The 21,733-nt window shown below is 34.9% G+C and overlaps 1 protein-coding gene across 1 annotated transcript in view; it reads left to right on the forward strand.

Moving 5' to 3' along the window:
* LOC145291224 (citrate synthase, mitochondrial-like) overlaps positions 1-21,733 on the forward strand; it is a 119,257-nt gene that overhangs the window by 85,428 nt on the left and 12,096 nt on the right. The window contains exons 4-5 of the mRNA XM_080136818.1: positions 9,362-9,580; positions 17,924-18,094. Of these exons, the coding sequence (XP_079992944.1) occupies positions 9,362-9,580; positions 17,924-18,094 (390 nt within the window). The remainder of the gene's footprint in view (positions 1-9,361; positions 9,581-17,923; positions 18,095-21,733) is intronic.

Here is a 21,733-nt window from a genome sequence, read left to right on the forward strand (position 1 = left end):
TTATTAAAATCATTCTCTTATGTAGACTTTTCAATAAATGTCTTTACAATTATATATTGATACATTTTTATACAAGAAATCTTTTGGTTTTCAAATATTTTTCTGTTCGTAAAAAAAATCTTATTTATTTACCATGTTATTTCATATTATTTTTATTTATTTTTTTACATGTTAGTCACCACTTATCAAGGCCCAGAAGCCACTCGGGGATAAGGGTTATTGCGTGTACAGTAATCAATGGGATAGTATCGTAGTAATCGTTAGTATTGGAGATTTGATAAAGTGTCTTACTTAAGGGGGCGGTTTATCAGGAATTTGTTTATGTTGGACTTGAAGACCTCCAAGTTGTAGTCAGGTGGGAAACAGGCAAACGGAAGAGAGTTCCACAAGCGTGCACTTCTAAGAAAGAAGCTTTCTTCATGGAATCTACATTTTGATTTAGGCACAAATAAAGTGTAGGGGAAAATTATTGAGTGTCCTTTTCCCATAGATTTTTTTTTTTTTATCCATGATATTAATATATAGTTGGCAATGTGAGACCGGGTCATCTAGTGTTTTGATATTCTATGCGTTGGACATATTGAAATGTATTTCTCCTTATTACAACTTGTTAACAAATTACTCTTACAAAGTTTGATGGGGACACTTCAGGACTTGGGGGGTGGGGTTTCCAAAAGTTGGTGTAAATATACCTAATGTGTTGACAGTAAAATAGAAATTATATAAAGATGTGATGGGTTCCTGCTATTAATGTCACCTTAACAAAATACTGATTAAAGAAATGACCTCTTCTCTCAGATAAAGACTAATAATAGCTAATGGTGTCCTATTGGGTATCTCAGCATTTTAGCTGTGTAAAGCGTCAAGAAAATTCAACCTTGACAGCATTTAGTTGTGTGAGTGGGCGGAGTGTGTAAACTCTTCTTGCTCTTAATTACATAACTTCTCAACAATAGGATTTTTATTCCGTTAGAAGTGTGTGTGTGTGTGTGCATATCTTTTAAAAGCTTTTTAAATATTAAGATTTTACCATTTATTTTTTTCTCTCCAAATAATCCTGTGTCTTATATTGCTATTCTAATGGTGTTAATTTATTCAAGGTTTTTATCCATAAAAACAAAATATCAAATGTTTGCTTTTTAGTCTGAATTTGTATTTAACTCTAATATCAGATTAATCATTAAAAAAAAGTTTTTGTAATAAGTTTAGAAACTTATGTATAATGAGTGTGTGGAAGAGGTACACATTCACGGCTTATGGAATTTGGTTGGTTTTGATTTGAGATAATAAATTCATTGGAACAATAAATCTTGGCAAGAAAATATGGGGAAGTAAAAAAAAATGCTTGACTGAATATAAAGATTTATTTTCAATAGTTTTGTAATATTTGGATTATTACTCTTTTATTGATTATTAGTTCCCGACAAATGAGGGATTGGATATAGTAATTCACTCCTGTTTGCTCGTTTGTTCACATTTTTCTCAATAACCACGCCTTGGATTTTGTTTTGAAATTTTGCACAAGCATTAGTTATAGTGAAAGTAAATTTTTGCCAGAACGGTATATATGCAGCAGTGCAGACATCCAGAGGTTTTGGGAGTTTAGATTCAATAAGTAGACATCTTACCATGATCTTTTAGCAGTTCCGTTTTGGTGAAGTGAATAAGGGGCAGATTTCTTGTTTGGTACGATGGTTAATTAATAAAAGTTCAGAGTCTCTATAAGTAAATTCCATACAATTGTCGGAGCAAATACACATTACTGCACTGTAAGGGGCCATATCAGCTAAGTGTTTTTTTTTAGTTGCCAGCAAGGTGTCAGGTTTATTCTTTAAAAAATAGACCATTATTAAACCGGAATAATCGTCTACAAAATTCAATGCCTACTTGAAGTTTTCTCTGCCCATCAGTTCCATGGGACCGTATAAGTCACAATGCACCAGTGATAGGATTTTGATGGAATTAGAACATGCTACTTCTGTGTATGAAATGAGTTTTGTTGGAAATTCCGTGCAGATTCCCAAGTTAGACAAGATACACTTGAAGATAGGTTACATTGACCAAAACACGAAAATAAAACTCAAGATGAGAACAGTAGTCTGATTAATCCAAATTTTTGATGGCTTTGAAATATTTTGGAGTTTGATCTTTTACTGTTATTAAGCAGTTCGAAAATAATCAGGGATATGCATTCTTCACTAAACTAGAATTCAGATTTTTTTTTTTTAACCAAGAAAAAGTGGATCACCATTTCATGAAAATGTGGCTTTTATTTATTTATTTTAGTTTTTTTCAAATTGAAAGTCTTATGAAAATGAAAGCATTACTGGGTGAATATTTAATACAAGAAAAATCCCAGTTCTCCACGATGGCTGTATATTCAAACAATATGACATTACTGTGTGCATGTCCAAAGTGTCAATCCTTGGACCTTTATTATCATTGGTATTCGTAAACAACCTCTGATGAAATTGTTTCTGAGATAGGTATTCACACTTTATTCTAGTCATATGGGCAGAATGAACGCACACATATCCAACACAATATCTGAATATTTAAAAAGGAATATTCAATCTGTTGGGGAATGGGGAGATAAATGGATGTTAACATTTTATGCTACTAAGACAAAGTTCCTTTCCTTTAAATGCCTATAAGAAACGTTTTCAACCAACCGATTGCAACAGTTAATAGCATCTTACCTAAAAGTTCGACATTCAAACTCCTCAACCTAACATTCACAGATGACATTTGGAAACAACTACTTAGAAGACCTTGCCAAGAAGGTGAGCTCCCTCTATCATGCTAGAAAACTCCTCATATCTACCAGTACCCTAAGACTGAGGTAATTTTTATTTATGTCCCAATCTAGAGTGCTCCCCCTCTCTTACTTGAGTCACCACTTATCAAGGTCTGAAGGCCACTCAAGGATAAAGGTTAATAAATGTAAGGTGGTAGTGTAGTAATCATTAATGGTGTAAATTTGGTAAAATTAGATTGATGGGGACGGCTCAACAAGAACTTGTTTACATTGGACTTGAAGGCTACTATGTTATGTTCTACAGATCTACAGACAGGCAGTTCTGGAAAAGCTTTGTTCATAGAATCTGCGTTTAGATTTAGGCACAGATAGAGAGTGGGGGAAATTGTATGTAGTGGTTGTAGCTAGTCAAGTATTTTTTTTATTTTTGTGTGAAAGTTTTGTAAGGAATGAACCACAGAATAGTTCAGTCGAGCACTTGCTATGAAAATAACGATAGAGCAGAGACACTCGTAACGTCTTTTCTGTGGGAAAGAGGTTACAGGGCATCACCTACTAGGTTTCGATGCTCAATTTTCCCTTGACATTAAAAACTAATATTATGTCTAACCTCTCCCTTGTAGGAAAGCAAGTAAATAAAGATTTCATTAATGAAATGAAATTGCAACAAATAGATGCAGTTTTGAATAACAAATTTAGATGGTATTCCTTAAGGAAAGTTTTTATTTCTGGTGGTAATGGTGCCCCCCCCCACTTCCTCCATATGCATAGCACTGCTGGTTTGGAAATTCATTCTAATTCCAGGTATTTTGTCATTAGTCACACACGCATATCCATGAATAATATAATGGAAACCCCCACCCCTTAAAAAAAAAATAAAATAAACAAATAAAATGCACCTCATGGAATTGTCAATAAAATTTATAATTCCTTTTGTAATGCAACCATATTTGGTACAAATGAACTTCAGTCTATGCCTGTTTTTTCGACCAAGTTCCAATCATTAATACCCACCAGTTTTTTTTTTTTTTTATCACTATTCATTATGTGGGGGACACTTTGGTGATAGTTTCATCAATGTAATCCTCAATGGACTTCACACTCACCAAACTGTAAAATTTCCCCTTCATATTTTTATCTGTGATTCTGAAAGATGTCTATCAAACTAATCTTCAGATTATTCCTCAACTGAAGAGGGTCATAACAGCTTCAACTTGGTCTAATCCAGATTTATTTTCATCACAAAGATGTATATCATTAAACAGTGATAAAATAAGGACTGTTGGACATTCATGATGAACTTGGTGGACAAGTCGGGTATGGATGGATTTATTTCTGTTAAATATGGTTGGATTGCAGTAAGGATTTGAAATTTTTTAGTAGCAATTTCATTAGTGGGTGGCCTTTAAGGTCACAATTTTTTGTTTTGTTTTGTCTGAATATGTAATCTTTTCAACACTTATTTACATTCATGCAACTGTTGTAGTAATTCTTTTTAGTTATCAGAATGTTGATAGTTGCATCTTCTCCATAAATTATGCAATGAATTGTCATTTCTAAAAACCGAACTTCCATCTTGTTCGTTTTAAACATTGTTACACATTTACTCAATTTTTTTTTATCGTCTTTTGTATTACTCCCATCTTCACCGTCATCCTCCTGAAATTCATGTCTCCTAATTATTGTTATTTTGGTTGACTAACATTTCATAACCTCCAATTATAATGTAATTGTTTGCTTTTGTTTCAAAGATTTGATAACTGACTTGTTGCAGTATTCATCTTCCCTTCCCAACTGTTAATCTTGGTGTAATTCTACCTCTTTTCTCTTCCTCCTTTTGAATATATATATATATATATATATAGGGTGGGCCAAAATAAGGGTCCTATATATATATATATGATTATATTTAAAGATAGGACCCTTATTTTGGCCTCTCCCCCCCCATTTTTGCAGAAGGCGACATTTACTACTAATACCTTTTCTGGCTTGTTTTATTTTTCTTTTGCATTTAATGGAGTTCAAAGACAAAACTTCCCAACTTTTTGACCATGTGATAAACAAACAAATCAAACTGTTTCATGAATCTAATTTTATGAGGACATTTGGTTCTTATTTAGAATTCAACTTGATTTAAAAAAAAAAAAAAAATACAAAAAATCTTTGTTACCTGTTGAAGATGTCATATTTAAAAAATTATGTTAATTGATGAAGTAGCTTTTTTTTTTCTTTTTTTTTTTTTAAACTAAGAAAATAAAAATTTACGATTTTTAGCAGCTAATAATTTAATAACAAAACCTTGATAGTCAAATTGAGTTGAATTTTAACACATTCTAAAACATGGCAACTCCCATTTCACTTGTCCTGCTTGTCATAATTGGATTTTTTTTTTTTTTTTTTTTTTTTTTTTTACTATTTGAGTAATTTATGTGATTTTTGAAATATGATATTTTTTTGTGACAGATAAATACATGATAAAGACTTTTCTGTATTGTTTTAATTAAGTTGAATTCTAAATAAGAACCAGGCGTTTTCAACAATAAGAAAATGATCATAAAAAATCAAATCAAGAAAATTTAATATAAGTAAAATATTATTTGGATTGAATGAGAAAATTGTTTTGTCTAGAATTTCCTCGATATTAAAAAACAGAAATAAAGAAAAATCTTTGATGTACATACCCATGACAAAACAAAAATATCTTATTCTAAAAATGGCGTAAATTGATCCAATAGTTTTATTTTTAAATAAGAAAATCGAATTTTATAAGTATTTAAAGAGCGACTGTCTTGCCAGGCATTTTGAAAAAAAATTCCAAACAAAGGAAGATAACTCAATAATTCAAACAGGCGAGGTTCATGTTGTAATGCCTATGTGATTTTTAAAATATTTTTGTTTCATCATAGGTATGTAAATTATACATTTTTTTTTTCTTAATAGGAGGAATTCTGGAAAAGAACCAATTAATTTTGTAAATAAGACTGAATTTTTCAATTTTATGAAAAATTGTGGCAATTGAATGTGTTCAAATATCAAAATAGGAAGTTTTTTTCAAATTGCAGTTGTTTTAACGTATATAGGCAAATACTATGAATGAAGCCCATAATTCTATAATGTATTAAATTTTTAAAAACGTGTAAATAAAGGTACTTGTTATTGAAATGCACTGAAATTGTAATAGTTTATGCTTCTCACAATTTAAACGTTAGTTTATAATTGGGATGTGAGATATTAATGGGGAAACAAAGCTGTAGCACTTTTTGCATAATTGTCTTTAAAGTCATTAAAAAAAAAATGACATGCTTGTCTTATTTCTCCATTTTTATAAATCTGAAAATGCTTCTCACTTTTTATTTGCATATACCAGTATTTGCAGTAAAATTTAAGCAAAAGCGCCCCCTCTTCCCTCCTATGGCCCTTTCAGACTAAAATCAATCATAAAAAAAAAAAACGTACCCAATACAGAAATATTCTTATTTATTATTAAGATTTACTGAAATTAAAAAAAAATATATTTTGGGAATATTCTGTATTGGATACGTTTCTGATGTTTGATTTTTAGTTTGACATGCCTGCAGCAAGCGTCAGTTTTGCTTAAACTTAACCATATTTACATATATAAGATAATTTCCATAATGAAATCCATGCAGGTCTTTTTTCTTGTCTTAACATTTTTATTTTTAAAAGATATAATCCAACCTTTTTAATAAATTCTGCTACAATAAAAGTAATATTCTAACAAATCAAAGCGAAACACTCTTATAGTCGTCAGTTTAATATTTGTTCACACGCAGACATGTGCAGGACAATTTTAGAAATTAACTTCTAAACTAATCCATCTCTCAAATCCATCCATATCCCATTTTTTGGCGGCTTTCTATACCTGATACCTCTACATTGGCTGACCCAAGCATTCTCCTCCATTCATTCAATGTGACTAAGTGTCTTGTTCTGCACATAATTAAACTACTTTTATAGACTAAAACAATTCAAGCTTCATGTGGTTAATAAATGGATAGAGTACGAAACTGTTGCTTTCTTGTAGCGAACAAAATCCGAAATAACACACAAATGACCTCAGATTGATGAATTCGTTTCCACGACTAAAAATGGTTGTCTAAGAAAAACAAATGTGTTTTTCAGTTTTTCTTTTGATTGGCAAGCTTAATCACTGCAGCACATGAAACATAAAAATTATCAAACCGTAATAGCATGTGTGTCGACTAACTTTTGTTTGCTGCAAACTATAATTTAATTCCATAAGTGCATGTGAACTGCTTAACTTTTTATTTTTTACAAAGATTGTTTAGACATTAAATGATTAGCCTTAATTTTACTTAATGAAAAACCAAAAAAGTAAACCTTATTTTTTTTCACTAGTTAAAATGTATTGTTGTATGATTTTATGTTGAATAAATTTTTGTGATAAGTTTATTTCAACATAAGCAGGAAAGCTCTCGATTGAATGAGGAACCTTAGATCAGTGACAATGTGCCTTAATTGGGGTGAATATTAGTGGCCTAGCAAGGCCACAGGGAAGACAACCAAGCAATAAAAAAAAAAAACCCAAGCAAAATTCATCACAAAGCAGCAACACTAAAGATGGCCTGCTAGGACACTAATATATATCTATAAAAGTGAACGTGTCTATCTGTCTGTGTGTCTGTCTGTCTGTCTGTCTGTGTACATTTCCCTACGCAATAACTCTGTCAATTTTTAGTCTATAGACTCGAAATTTGAAATACCGGGTACTGAGATTTGGGAAAATCGATGTGACGGGTGTCAGCCAGAAATTTGGCTGTTAAGGGGTCAAATTTCAACGATTTGACCTTTAAGAACTCTACCAAACTCCTCCGACAATTTTGGGTCTAGACACTTGAAATTTTAGATATAGGTTCCTTGAACCTGGATCTAACTTAATAAAGTGATTTGAGCCCGAAACTATAAATTTTAAGGGGTCATAATAGGGGTCAAAGTTTTTAAAAATTAACCATTTTTTTTTGTTTTTTTGCTTTTTTTTGCACAGCATACACCTCCAAACACCCGAGCAACGCTGGGCACTCCTGCTAGTATATATATATATTACACACAAATGTAGGCAAGTTTGAACATATTTTATTGGTTTGAAAATATAGATTCTTTTTTTATAGAATAGTATATAATCTCTTTGGTTTTCATACATGAAATAAATTTCACAGTATATAAGAATTATTTGATATTGGAGATATTCATAATAGTAACCTATTTCCAAAAGAGGGGAGGTATAACATGAGAAATATTTGGAATAAAATCACCTCTTGCTGTTATTTCGGATCATCTGAAACCATAGCAACAAGTTTTAGTCTGCTCTCCATCAAGGCTAGAGGTTTTTTGGGAAATATATATATTCGTAGCCAAATCGAATATTAAAATGCTCATATTTTTGGTTCTATGGGGCGAAACCACATGAAAATTTGCAGGTTTTTTGAAGATTATAATACTATTCTATAGCTAAAATTTTATGATTGCTAAAATAGAACCTATATTTTTGAACCAATAAAATATGCCTAAATTTGCCTACATTTTGTTTATATTTATATTCTCTGTGAAAAAGCATTAAATGAAAATGCAGAATGTAAGTTTAGTAAACCTATTCAATGCAGATTTAAAAAAAAATTTAAACAAACATTTATAAATCAAAGTATTTTTCGACACAATCTCGTCTTCAGTTTTTTTTTTTTTGCGGGGGAGGGTCCATATTTATCCCTCTTGACATGATGCCACTTAGAAAAAACAAAACCAGTTCGGTGTTTTTTAAGTGGCATCGTGCATAAATAAAATAAATGAATTAAAAAAAAAAAAAAAACTTGTCTATCCTGACGAAGATGAGGTTATGTCAAAAAGTACTTTGATTTATAAGCAAATAATGGCACACTGGATAGAGATGTTGAATCTCTATGGTTCCAGGTGAGAAAGCCGGCCAGAGGCTTACTTGGCCAAAAATGTTGTGAGACAACTATGGATGGCAGTAATTGCTGAGAATGCAGTTAGGAGATTCGGAAATCCTATCCCGTCGCAGTTACCACCTGGTGAAGGCCAGAGGAATAGTTGGTCAAAACGTCGTGGAACAACAACTAAGAAAGATGAGGATAATAGTCCGCAATAAATAAATTAATAAATAGTACTCATCTCAATAATGAATTCCAATTAAATAATAGAAATGTTTGTTTTTAAAAAATCTGCGTTGAATTACATTGTGAATAAATATCTTTCATTTTGATACTTTTTGTATACTTCCAGTGTCTGTGTGTACATATATATTATTTTTTTTATTTAAAGATTTTTTTAATTCAATCGCACACACACACACACACACACATACATATATTTATATATATATATGCTTATTTGATTGAATTAAAAAACCTTAAAAGTTTGAATAAAAAGTTAAGCAACATATTTAGATACAGCTTGCATGCATTTTTAATAAAACTTGGTATTTTTGTGTGTTTTAATGTTTTGATTTTTTAATGCCCTTTTTAATGCCATTTTTTGTTTAATGCTTTTTTTTTTCCCCCATTTTAAGGGCTTTTTTAAAAATTTTATTTGAAATTTTCATTTTAGATATTTGGAGGAATGCGTGGTATCAAGGGCCTCCTGACAGAAACCTCTGTGTTAGATGCTGAGGAAGGTATTCGTTTCCGTGGCTACAGTATTCCAGAATGCCAAGAGATTTTACCCAAAGGTCATGGTGGAGGTGAAGAACCATTGCCTGAGGGATTGTTTTGGTTGTTGGTAACTGGTGATGTCCCAACACAGGAACAGGCCGATGCACTTTCCAAGGTACGCAAACATTTTAGCATCTAGTAGTTCCAAACAAACCTGTATTTTCTTATTTTTGTGTGTGTGTGTGTGTGTGTGTGTGTGTGTGTGTGTGTGTGTGTGTGAAATGAGAAAAAAGATTAATTTATTGCGGACTATTATCCTCATCTTTCTTAGATGTTTCACAGCGTTTCGGCCAGCTATTCCTCTGGCCTTCATCAGGTGGTAACCGTGATGGGATAGGAACTCCAAATCTCCAGAGGAATAGTTGGCCGAAACATTGTGAAAACATCTAAGAAAGATAAAGATAATAGTCCGCAATAAATAAATTAATAAATAATACTCATCTCAATAATGAATTCCAATTAAAATAAGAGAAAAAAGATGTTGGCAAATAATGTATCAACGTGCGGGATCTTATAAATATTTCGTCCCAGTGTAGGAACTTTCTCAAAATGATTATCTATATATCTATAAAAGTTAAAGTGTCTGTATCTATGTGTCTGTGTACATTTCCCTACGCAATAACTCTGTCAATTTTAAGTCTACAGACTCGAAATTTGATATATAGGATACTGAGATTTGGGAAAATCTTTGTAATCCATTTTCGGCCAGAAATTTGGTTCAAGGGGTCAAAGTTCAACGATTTGACCTTTGAGAACTCTACCAAACTCCTCCACCAATTTTGGGTCTAAACGCTTGAAATTTTAGATGTAGGTCCCTTGAACATGGATCTAACTTAATAACTTGATTTGAGCCCAAACAATAAATGTTAAGGGGTAATAATAGGGGTCAAATTTTAAAAAAAATTGACCGCTTTTTTTTTCTTTTTTTTTTTCTTTTTTTTTTTTTTTTCTCTCTCAACAACATACACCTCCATCCAAACACCCGGGCAACGCCGGGCTGAAATCCTAGTAAATGTATAAAATCAATGGTGAGAGTTGAATGAGAAGATGGCGTGGTAGGAAATAGTGTTAGGGTGGGAGGATGTACGTGGGGGTGGTGTCATGATAAAGATTGTACTTTGCAAACGATTAACAATACTTTAGTTCATAGCAAAGTGAGTGGGAGGTCGAAGAAGTTAAGGGTAAGAGTTTAATAAATGAGTCTGAATAGAAAACAGTGTTAGGGTCGGTGGACTGCATGAGTTTGTGGAATGTGAGTGGTAGGAGTTTTGTGAAAAAGGAGTTGGAGCTTTTAAGCAGTTGGGAAAATATAGGGTGGTTGCTAGAAAAGCGGGAAATTTGAAGGTCAGATTAGATCATGAATAAAATGTGTGATTGCTATTTTGTTGATTGATGCCCTGTGAGTGTTGTAAAAATAAATCGTTTGACGCTGCAGTGAAGTGCACGGACGACATTTTGAGTATCTATGAGGATAATATAACATTTGTCTTTGAAAAACTTTGTAAAAATTATTCTTTGTTGTTTGACAAATTTCCCACTTTTCTAGCAACCACCCTTTAGTAGTTGAGAAAAGTGGAGGTGTAATTATAAAGATGGGGTGTTCACATTTTATGCTAAAAGTGAAACTGAAAGAAACTCGTTGGTTTAGACAAAATTTAAACTAAGATGTGGCTGAAGAAATTTAACAAGGCTAGATCTCTTTTTTGATGTAATTTCAGAATTTGGGTTTGAGATTAGTTTCTATAAGCCATCTATGTTTGATATCATGTGCATATCTGATTATAGAAACTAAATGGAAATTGAATTTATGGTTGAAAATTTGTGTGTTTTTAGTATCACGTAATTTTATACCTATACATTCCGTTTTTCAGCCTAAAATATATCTTAGTGAACTTGCTATCAAAAATAGTGTAGAAACGATACAAAAGAGCAACTATAACTGTTGATACAAGGTGGAATGATAAATTTGTCGCCCTAAAGAAAACAACACTACAGCTTTATTTTAAAACTTTTATTAAAAAAAATCAATTCAGGTAACTTCATCATGTAGTTACCTTCATTCTCAATGACCACCTTGATACGAGTCCAGGATTGAGAGCATTCTTTTTCCACAAGCACCAGTGGGAACTTTGCGAATATTCGGCGGATGGCTGCAATCAGTGGGAGGTCATGTTGGTGATGTTCTCGATGTATGATCAAACGAAGTAGTCTAGCGGATTCAGATCGGGGGAGGAGGCCAGTGAGAGAAGGGTAAAAAGCCCTAACACTCTTTTTGAAGCCAAGCCTGGATCTCTTTGGATTTTTGGGCCAGTGCTGAGTCCTGCTGCCACACCCAGGTTTTGCCAACGGCCACTGGATTGCACCAGGGGATCATCACACTCTTCAGCACATCCAGGTACACTTTGGTGTTGACTTTCAAACCAACTTCGAAGATGTGAGGTGGCATGATGTGACCCTCACTTGAAACCACACCAAAGACCATAACTGTGGCTAGAAACTTTGTTGAGCTGTGCCTTCAAGTATTGAATCGTCCGTATTTGCATTTTGAAGGTGCTGGCAATGGTCCTGTTGTCATAACTTGGATCAGTAGAGATCATGAGTTGTACAGCGGTGCATCTTCGATTTCGCTCGTTGAACATTGTGTCACTTTCAGACATGATAGAAGGCTCCTATTGCTCTTGGGATTTGCACACAACTGGCCAACTAGTAGATGGTCTGTAACAAAAAAAAGAAAACCAGTTTTTATCAAACGGAAATGGAATCGTGTTGTCTTTTCTATGGCGACAACTTTATCGTTCCAGTCTGTATAAGTTTTATTTTAACATTAAAACTTATGATTCATGACATGATATAGATTAGTTGAAAGTATTTTTAATAGTACATTTCTAACGTGTAAACACAGCCCAAAGCCTGATTTTGTAGTTGAGCAGAATAATAATTTTGATGTAAACTTACCCCAAATTTTTATTAAAAGTTACTTATTAAACTTTTATGTCTATGTACAGACCAATTTTATACTTGTTCGAAACATTTTAGGTTGTGAAATTAAAAAAAAAAAAAAAAAAAAAAAAAATGAATATGCTAGCTGACCGGTTTCGAAGCTCAACAGAGCTAAAATCGAGTTTAATAATCACGGTTAAAAAAAAAAAAAAAAAATGGGGCGGGGGGAACAATGACTTGGAGATAAAGTGTGAAGAAACAAAAAAAAAACAAAAAAAACAGGGAAACTTTTAAATAGAAACGAGATTAAGCCCTAAGAGATTCTATTTCTGCTTACAAAGGTCTCAGATTCTTAATGTAGATGGTTTCTAGAATTTTCAGATGATAGTGCAATTTACTAAAAATGGAAAAAAAAAACAAAAGTCAGCACTAAAATTAGAAGCACAAATATGATTATTTATAAGGTGCTCTCCTATGGATGAACCCTGGGTATTGCTCAAAACGTTCGAAGGTAGGTAGTTTCCATTCCGAATTTTGGATGGAACATGTTGTTTTACCTTGTTATCTAATCTTTGAGACGTTCGACAGACATAGCGCACACTGTAGCTACATTTGAATAAATAATGGAATTGTGATGGTGGGGGAAAAGATCTTTACAGATTAAAGATAAAATGGGTTTATAAGAAAAAACAACAAACGGTATTTGATGCAAAATAACATTGTTGTATGACAGACAAAATTTGGTTGGCAAATCTATCACTAACCCTAACCCTAACCTAGCCAAGGTAGGCGTAGGTAAATAGGGCATTTGTACGATTTGCAATGGAAAACCATTATTGCAAAGAGTCTTGGTAATAAACTCAACTTCAATTTAATTTGATTTCTGAGCATATCATCAAAGCTCTATGGGTAAGGGTTTTGAAAAGATTATATTCTTGTTTGGTGGGCAAAAAGAGTCCCAACGTGTGTCAACGTTTATTTATTTTCACGGTGTTGCTTGGTGGGCTGCCTGAGCGGGCCTTGGCATGCAAATTTTTGGCAGGGCTCCCAGCTCCAGCATAGCTTCATTGTCTCTTAATGACTTGGTAGACCGGGCCAGGACCGTGATGAAGAATACTTATGAGATGAAAGAACAGGTAGTCCGTGCTGCACAGCCCACATCAAGTGATGATAGGCCGTCCCAGGGGCCCGGCCTGCGTGGTGAAGTCGTGTTATAGTGTCAGGGCCACATTGTGAGGAACTGCCAGCGGCGACTGACAACTGTTCGCTGCTACTGATGTAATGAGACTGGTCATATGGCCTAGGATTGTTTGAGAAATGGGGTCGGAGACAAGGTGCTAGCGTCGACCTCTTCCCCAAACAGAAATTAGACGAGGCACTTCCGACCATTCAGGTCTATATCAATGAGAAATTGTGCTCAGCACTCCGCGACTGACGGTGCTCTCGCACTATAGGGAGCGTGGACCTCTGCCACACTTGGAAGAAGACTACTAGAATAACCACCCTCAGTGGAGCAACATGGACATGTTGCAGGGTGGGCACTGTGAACATTCGCACTAGAACTGGAAGTTCGGCTAACTTTGAAGCGCTGGTAGTACTAGAGAAACCACTGAGCTTTGACCTGCTTTTAGGCTATGACGCCATCAGAGCCCTAGGTGGTGCTCACATAATGCAGACATGTGCGGTACAGTTTCAGGATAAGGTTCCAATGTGCGCCGCTTTGAAGATTGGTCAGCCAGACTGTATTATCAGCCGTGTGGAAGTGGTCGGAAAACCAGGAACCAGCCAAACTGTGAAATGAGGTAACAGAGTACCATGTGCCCGACCCAATGAGGCCTGCATATGAAGAGGAACTTCGTGATTGGATCAAGGATGGCTGGTTAATTCCCTGCCCCTATGAGAAACTTGGACCTCCCAAAGGCCTGATTCTGCTGATGGCGGTCGCTCAGCACAACAAAGCAAAGGTGAGTCCAGTGATGGACTATTGTGAACTGAACGCGCATGTTGATGCATTCACAGCAGATGCTGACATTTGTGCCAGCAAGCTACGAGAGTGGTGCCAGCAGGGTTCCGATGTGTCCCTACTGGATATAAGAAAAGCATACCTGCAGGTCCGAATCAGTGAAACAATGTGGCCATTTCAGATGGTAGTGTTTGCTGGCAGGAGGTACTGCCTTACCAGACTAGGCTTCAGGCTGAACGTGGCACCCCAAATAATGAAGACTATCATTAACGCTGTATTGTCACAGGAAGAAACAAAAGATGGGACGTTGGTGTACCTTGATGACATATATGTGAACGAAGACATTGTGTCATCATCACGTGTAAGGTACAAACTGGCTGAGCTTGGTTTGACATGCAAGGACCCAGAACGTTTGGAGAATGGCGTCCGTGTCTTGGGCTTGAACGTTTGACAGGAGCGAGGGACTTTGAAATGGAGGTGTGGAACTGCAGTTCCTGAAGTGCCCGATGTCTTCATGAGGCGAGCAGTATTCTCCCTGTGTGGAAAACTTGTGGGGCACCTACCAGTGTGTGGATAGACTTGCGTGGCAACAAGTATCATAAAAAGGAGGGCAAGCGCAGTCACCAAAGGCTGGGATAATGAAACAGCCGACGATCTGTTGGTTTGCATGGTGAAGGAGACCATCGCAAGGGTAAAGCAGGATGACCTCGCCGAAGGAGACTGGTGCGTGCAGGGAGACAAACAGAATGTGCAAGTGGATGCGAGCTCTCTGGCAATTGGTGTGCTGTTGGAGAAGAATGGTGCTGTGATTGAGGATGCCTGCTGGTTGTGACCGGCGAATGATGCTGCTCATATCAACCTGGCAGAGCCCGATGCGGTGATAAAACATATCAACCTGGCACTCCAGTGGAAAGTCAGGAAATTACGCATACACACAGATTCACTATGCATGTACCACTGGATATCAGACACACTGACAGACAAGACCAGGGTGTGCACTAAGGCAGCCAACGAGATGCTGATCAGACGGAGGTTGGAGACCGTAACAAAGCTGGTAACAGAGTACAACCTGTCTGTGGATGCGGTACTGGTCACTTTAAATTGCAACCTTACTAATAGGCTCACTCAGGTGCCACAGAGATGGTATGACACCATGAAGAAGAAAACCGTGGCAGATGAAATCAGGAAGATACACCATCTCAGTGGACACCGCGGAGTGAGATGGACATGTTATTTTGTGCAGGTGTTCAATCCGTCGGTGTCCAAAAGTTCAGTGAAAGTGGTAGTCAAGGAGTGCTAAACATGCCAGTCAATCAACCCCGCCCCAGTCAGATGGCGGAAAGGTCTCAGCTGGGAGTAGATGTGACTTGGAGCCGACTGGGTATGGACATAACCCACTACGGTAGCCAGCACTTTCTCACCCTGATCAATTGTGGACCGACAAGGTTCACGATCTGGCACCCGTTAATAAGACAGGATTCCTCCAGTGTCATCCGTGAATTGGAGTCCATATTTTATGAAAGGGGACCGCCTGAAGAGATCCTCACAGACAATGACATGGCCTTCTGCAGTGGGGAGTTCAGACGTTTTGTAGACAAGTGGGGGATCCAACTCAGACACAGATGTGCATATGTACCGATAAGCAACGGCATAGCAGACATGACGAGTTTGTATTTGTTATTGAGCAAATTTTCTATTAAATTGTACCCAATATATAATATTGTATTATGACTGGGCAATGTCTGATGTCCCGAGGAGAGAGGTGACTGGCCGACATTTGAACTGGTGACAATGTTATGGAAAAAACAGTGTTTTGATAATGGAAGAATGTCTTGAAATAAGACTAAAATTAAGCCAGAAATATGTAAAACAATAAAATGTTTAGATGTTTAATAAAATCAAATGTTTAGTTTTTTATAAACAAAGATATGTGACTAAATGACCAGACAAGGATTTTTGGTTACATGACGTTATGACTTTAGAGACCCCTTAGAAAGTTATCTAGTTGAGTCTGTAACAGGGAGCCAGAGGATACGGTTGAGATATGGGATGGCACTCAGCAGAGGCAAGATAGATAATTAAGACGAAAACAGGACTGTATCAGCGTTTAATCATTTCAAAATGGGAACAACATTCTGAAATAAAGGTTGCAAGAAAAAAAACTTGAGGTCTGTTCGTGATAGAATTTTTGTTGCAGTTTTCCGTCCAACAAGATCAAAGATCGGCCAAGTGGTTCCTTAATTGGCCGAATGTTGTAACCTCATAGAATGGTATTCGTCCCTTTTGTGAAAGTAGTCTTCCTTTACCTGGCAAGAGACATAGATGTTTATTAGTTCTTTATTTGTCGTTATTTGTGGACATACACCAGATAAGTTGTCTTGCAACATTTTGAAAACTAGGCAATCACACGTAAATACATGGATGAAGAACAGACGTACATTTCATAAGACACTCGTTATATACATGTGTATATATGTACAGAATATATACACACCCCATGGGAATACAACATATAACCATTTGGTGCTGTTCCAAAACCTCTCTATACTACATATCCCCGTTTTGATACCCTGCTATCCAACAATAGTGATTTCAAAAGTTAAAAAAAAAAAAAAAAAAAAACAAAACTTGATGCCATCACCTAGAATTGAAACCAAAACATTTAGCTCTCTAGTAGTATTTGCTACCATCTGAGCTAACGATACCTGTATATCAAAAGCTGGCAAATTAACACAGTTAAATGTATAAATGTATATTTGTGCATGCGTAGAGCATACACATTATGCCAAACTATGCCTGCCAAGTTTGAATTTTTTAATCCTCCTCCATCCAGTAGGTATTTTTCTGGCTAAATACCAAATAGATTTTATTCCAGAAATTCAAATTCCATTCAAGTTTTGACCAAAAATTAAAGTAGTTTGTTAGACCATGCTGCACACACAGTCACTTTTACTTTAAATGCAGTTCTAAATGCTATGCAGTTATACACAATGTAGCGAATATATGTAAAGAACGGTGCGTAATGGTTTTTTTTTTTTTTTTTTTTTTTACATGGGTGTCACCACTTATCAAGGCCCAGAGGCCACTCAAGGATAAGGGTTAATAATGATGCAATGAAACTAATCATTCAATAAGAAAACAAAAAAAGGACGGTGAATTAATAAGTTTTTCAAGGAAATATGTAAATTAGTTATCCTTTTTGAAGTTGATGCTATATTCACGACTAAAAGTATAAAAGGAAGTTGTATTCACTTTTTAAAATTGAAAAGTTAGCTTTTAATCAGTGTCACTTTATATATGTATAAATTTCAGAAATATAAAAAAGTTAAATTTTACCAAAATTTCACTTTTTTTTTTTTTTTTTTTTTTTTTTTTTTACACATTTTTGCAGCAAATTTTATTACTTTATTTATCTATTATTTATTTATTATTTTTATTAATTTTTTATTATTAATTACAAATTTTTGAAGCATAAAAACAGGCCAATTTGGCATTGTTACTGTTATTAGAACCTTTGAAATGAGATGATGAATTTTTATTTGTTTTTTATTATAGGAGTGGAATGAACGAGCTGCTTTACCGAACCATGTAATTACTATGTTGAACAACTTTCCAAGCAATCTTCACCCCATGTCTCAATTCAGTGCAGCCATCACAGCTTTGAACAGTGAGAGCAAATTTGCTAAGGCCTATGCCGAAGGAGTACACAAGACTAAATATTGGGAGGTACGTCAACAATCTTGTCTCCCTACCTCTTTTTTTTATAAATCTTTTATTCACTGCAAACAAGACATGTTGCCAATAAAGCCTAAGTGATTAATTGTGGTAGAGGCCAGATTTATATGGAGCAAACTATAGGGGGAGTTGAGCAGTAAGATGTTCACATTACATTTAAATTTATTCGTATGTTGGTACTGTCAAAAACTGGGAGCAGGAAGGGAATTCAAATGGTAAAAGGTTGGATGAAAAGAAGCCAGCAGAGTAGAAAAGCTTCCAGTATCTCGAGACAAAGGTGTGGGATTTTGCAGCTTGCTTTATTTAAGCGGACATCAGTGCAATAAGTTCATTGGAGCACATTTCATGGAAGTGCTGATAAAATCGGCACAAGAATGTAACTCTACGTCGATATGACGGGCTGGAGTTTAAGAGACTGTTGGATCTATTTGGTTAGTTTTTTTAATTTTTTTTTTTAATTTATTTATTTTTTTTTTTTTGTGACTGTCTGAGAGGAAGAGAGTCTAAGACTAGTGCACCAGTCCAGTTGTGGCAACAATACTCGATGCGTGAGTAAATTGTAGCTTTGTAGGGATACAGGATATTGGCAGGTGTGTAAAATTTTCTAGCATGGTAGAGGGAGTCTTTGTAGCAGCTTTGGCAACTTATATACACTTATTCTATTTTATGTTGCCTAAGAATGTCAAGCCGAGGAATTTTAATGTTAGATTCGCAGGAAGGATGTTATCGACAATGACAAATCGGTGGAAAGTTTTCTCAAAAAAAGAGAGCTTTGTGTAACCATCCATTTATGAACTTATTCTATTGCAGATTGGATATAATAATTTCATAAGGATTCCACTATTATAACCTTGTTTGATTTGCCCTCCTGCCTCAAAAAAAAAAAGAAAAAAAAAAGCATAGTGTCATCAGCAAATACACCCATTTCATATGTGATTGCATCAAAGATCGTTTATGAAAATCAGGAATAATATAGGTACAAGTATTGCTCTCTGGGTGACTCTCACATTAATGTGATGTTCTTTAGATGTACAGCTGTCAAAAGTGATCCGGATTGTTTAGTTAAGAAAGATCTAATCGTATTAAATAATATTGTATAAGTTAATTTTCTGGAGAAGACTTTCATGCTATTTAAATTCTGAGTATAAAAAAAAAAAAATTGAGGACTAGTTTGATTTTCAAATTTTTCCAAGATTTCTTTGTAAAACGAGTTGGGTGCTTCAAATATTTCATTGATGAATAAAAGCTGATCTTTGTTGCTTGAATAATGTACGTTTTCCACATGGTATTAATCTAAGCAATGGAGGTGATGGTTGAATAATAATCGGGATTGCAACCAAGGTGTATAGCAACTATTACTGGTGCTACATCAGGGTTGCATGTGGCGCGAATACACACAAAATAAGCCATGTGCGTGCAGCACACAAAAAACAATGTTGATCCAACACAAACAAATATCGAGGTCACTTCCTTTTGACCTTTTCCATTTCTTTTTTCCTATCTCTCTTCTAACCTCAACACTACAATGAACATGCGCGATATTGCGTCGCTCCAAAAATACACACATGCAAAGAATATTTTTGTGCCAGTACACAGGTGCACACATTACGACCATGTAATCCCTACAGCCACCTACCTTGAAAATGCTGCTGTGAAACCTGACATAGTTATATGGAATAAGTCAGAGAGAGTTGCAACCTTGATTGATTGAAGTGAGTGTTCCTAATGATGGCGGTCTTAACAGAGCTGAAAGAGAGAAACAGACCAAATACCAAGGTCTCATGTATGATATGAAAAGAAACTGGAACCTAAAGGGGATATCGATCATACCAGTTATTATAGGTGCCACAGGACTTATGAAGAAGAACCTGAAGTCCTACCTAACTAATATTCCTGGTGAACCAAGTGCAAAAGAGATTCAGACAATTGCACTTAAGGGAACAGCGAGGATACTAAAAAGAGTTCTCGGTTGGTTTCAATAAAAAAGCGGGGCAATGTTGGCAGCTGGTTTGGCTGCCCCATACCCAGCATTACAATCTTCAAAGGAAGAAAAATAAAAAAAAAAGAAAAAAAGAAGGTAAGCCTAACTTAATTTCACCATAAAAATTAATGGTCTGCATAGAACAATTGAATTTAACCAACAACATAAATGAACAATTCAGAACTATGCCTGATCACACTTGTACACACACACACACACACACACACACACACACACACACGTTTATTCCATTGTTTATAATAAATATATTATTTGTATATGTGTAAATCAATCCTATGGTTTAGAACACATATTCTACCGACAATACAATAAGATAACAAAGGACCGATTCATATATATATATATATATATATATATATACATACAAACTATTTATTTATTATGAACAAAGACCTGCATCTTTACCCTTTACTGATGTATCAAGTTTGAATCTGGTCGGTTCCATAGTACTATTTTCACTTAAAAATATTGGCAATTATTAGGTTGTCTCTCTTGCAAGAATTCCAACAACAGAATCAAAACATTCAACAAAGTTGTACCATGTTGGTTCTTATGAATTTACTTTATCTGTATTTTAGTGAATCCAACTTAATACACTAATGTGCAATGCACAAACAGGTCAAAGGTTCTCTAGTTTTAAAAGTAAACTTTTTATTATATCAAGTTCAAAACCTCAACTTTCTTCATTACCAACAATTTTTCAGAATTAGTGCCCTTTGGTTGGAACAAAAATATTTTTCTAAAAAGCAGCACAGAACAAAAAAGAAACCTAAAATTGCAAATAAATACACTACTGAGCAATACTGGGTCAGGACAGCTAGTTCATATATAAATCAAACTCAGAAGTAACTGCTTAAGATATCTAAGCATATTATCACAGCATATCTGCTATCTCATCTGGACATCCCCTCTGAGAAGTTAGGGTTGTTAAATAGATAATGACAAGGACTAGCAACCTGAGGGTACCAAATTCAAATCCCGTCGGTTCAATAATACCACTTTAATTCACGGATGTTGACAGATTTTATGTAGCTCTTCTGCAAGAATGCAAACAGAATCAAGTCTGTCAACAAAGTTGTACCATGTTGGTTCATACAAATTTACTTGACGATTTATTCCAAGCAAAAACATTGTGTAAGCTTTTTTGTATAAAACTTTCCCCCTTTTTAAAAAGCTGTTAACGTCTTGATGGATTATATTTGATTTAGCCGCTGTAAAGCAAAGCTTCATGCCCTCCTCCTCCCTTTAAGCTTTTATGAAATGTTTGTAAATGCCAGAAAATCCAAAGGATCAACTCAGAATTGCACCGCATGACAGTGGCTCTATTGATTGGTGACACTTGTGCGTCTCTCACAAGTTTGTATTTCTAAGGAAATATTAATTGGATGTGAATATACAAACTTCATGCAGAATTATATTTTAACATCGCAACTGGAAATTGAATAAAATGGATATTTGAAGAGAAATCCATGAAGAAAAATGTTTTCAAACTAAAATTGTTCATGTAATTGTATGTAATGTGGTTTGCGTAAGAATCTTGCATAACAACAGTGGTAACATAAGAAAAGAGTTTAATATTGCCTCAGTTTTTTTTTTTTTTTTTTTTTTTTTTTTTTAAAGTATTTTAG

This window comes from Euprymna scolopes, chromosome 12, assembly GCF_053919585.1.
Source record: "Euprymna scolopes isolate OS-2025 chromosome 12, ASM5391958v1, whole genome shotgun sequence".
In the NCBI taxonomy this organism is placed as follows: domain Eukaryota; kingdom Metazoa; phylum Mollusca; class Cephalopoda; order Sepiida; family Sepiolidae; genus Euprymna; species Euprymna scolopes.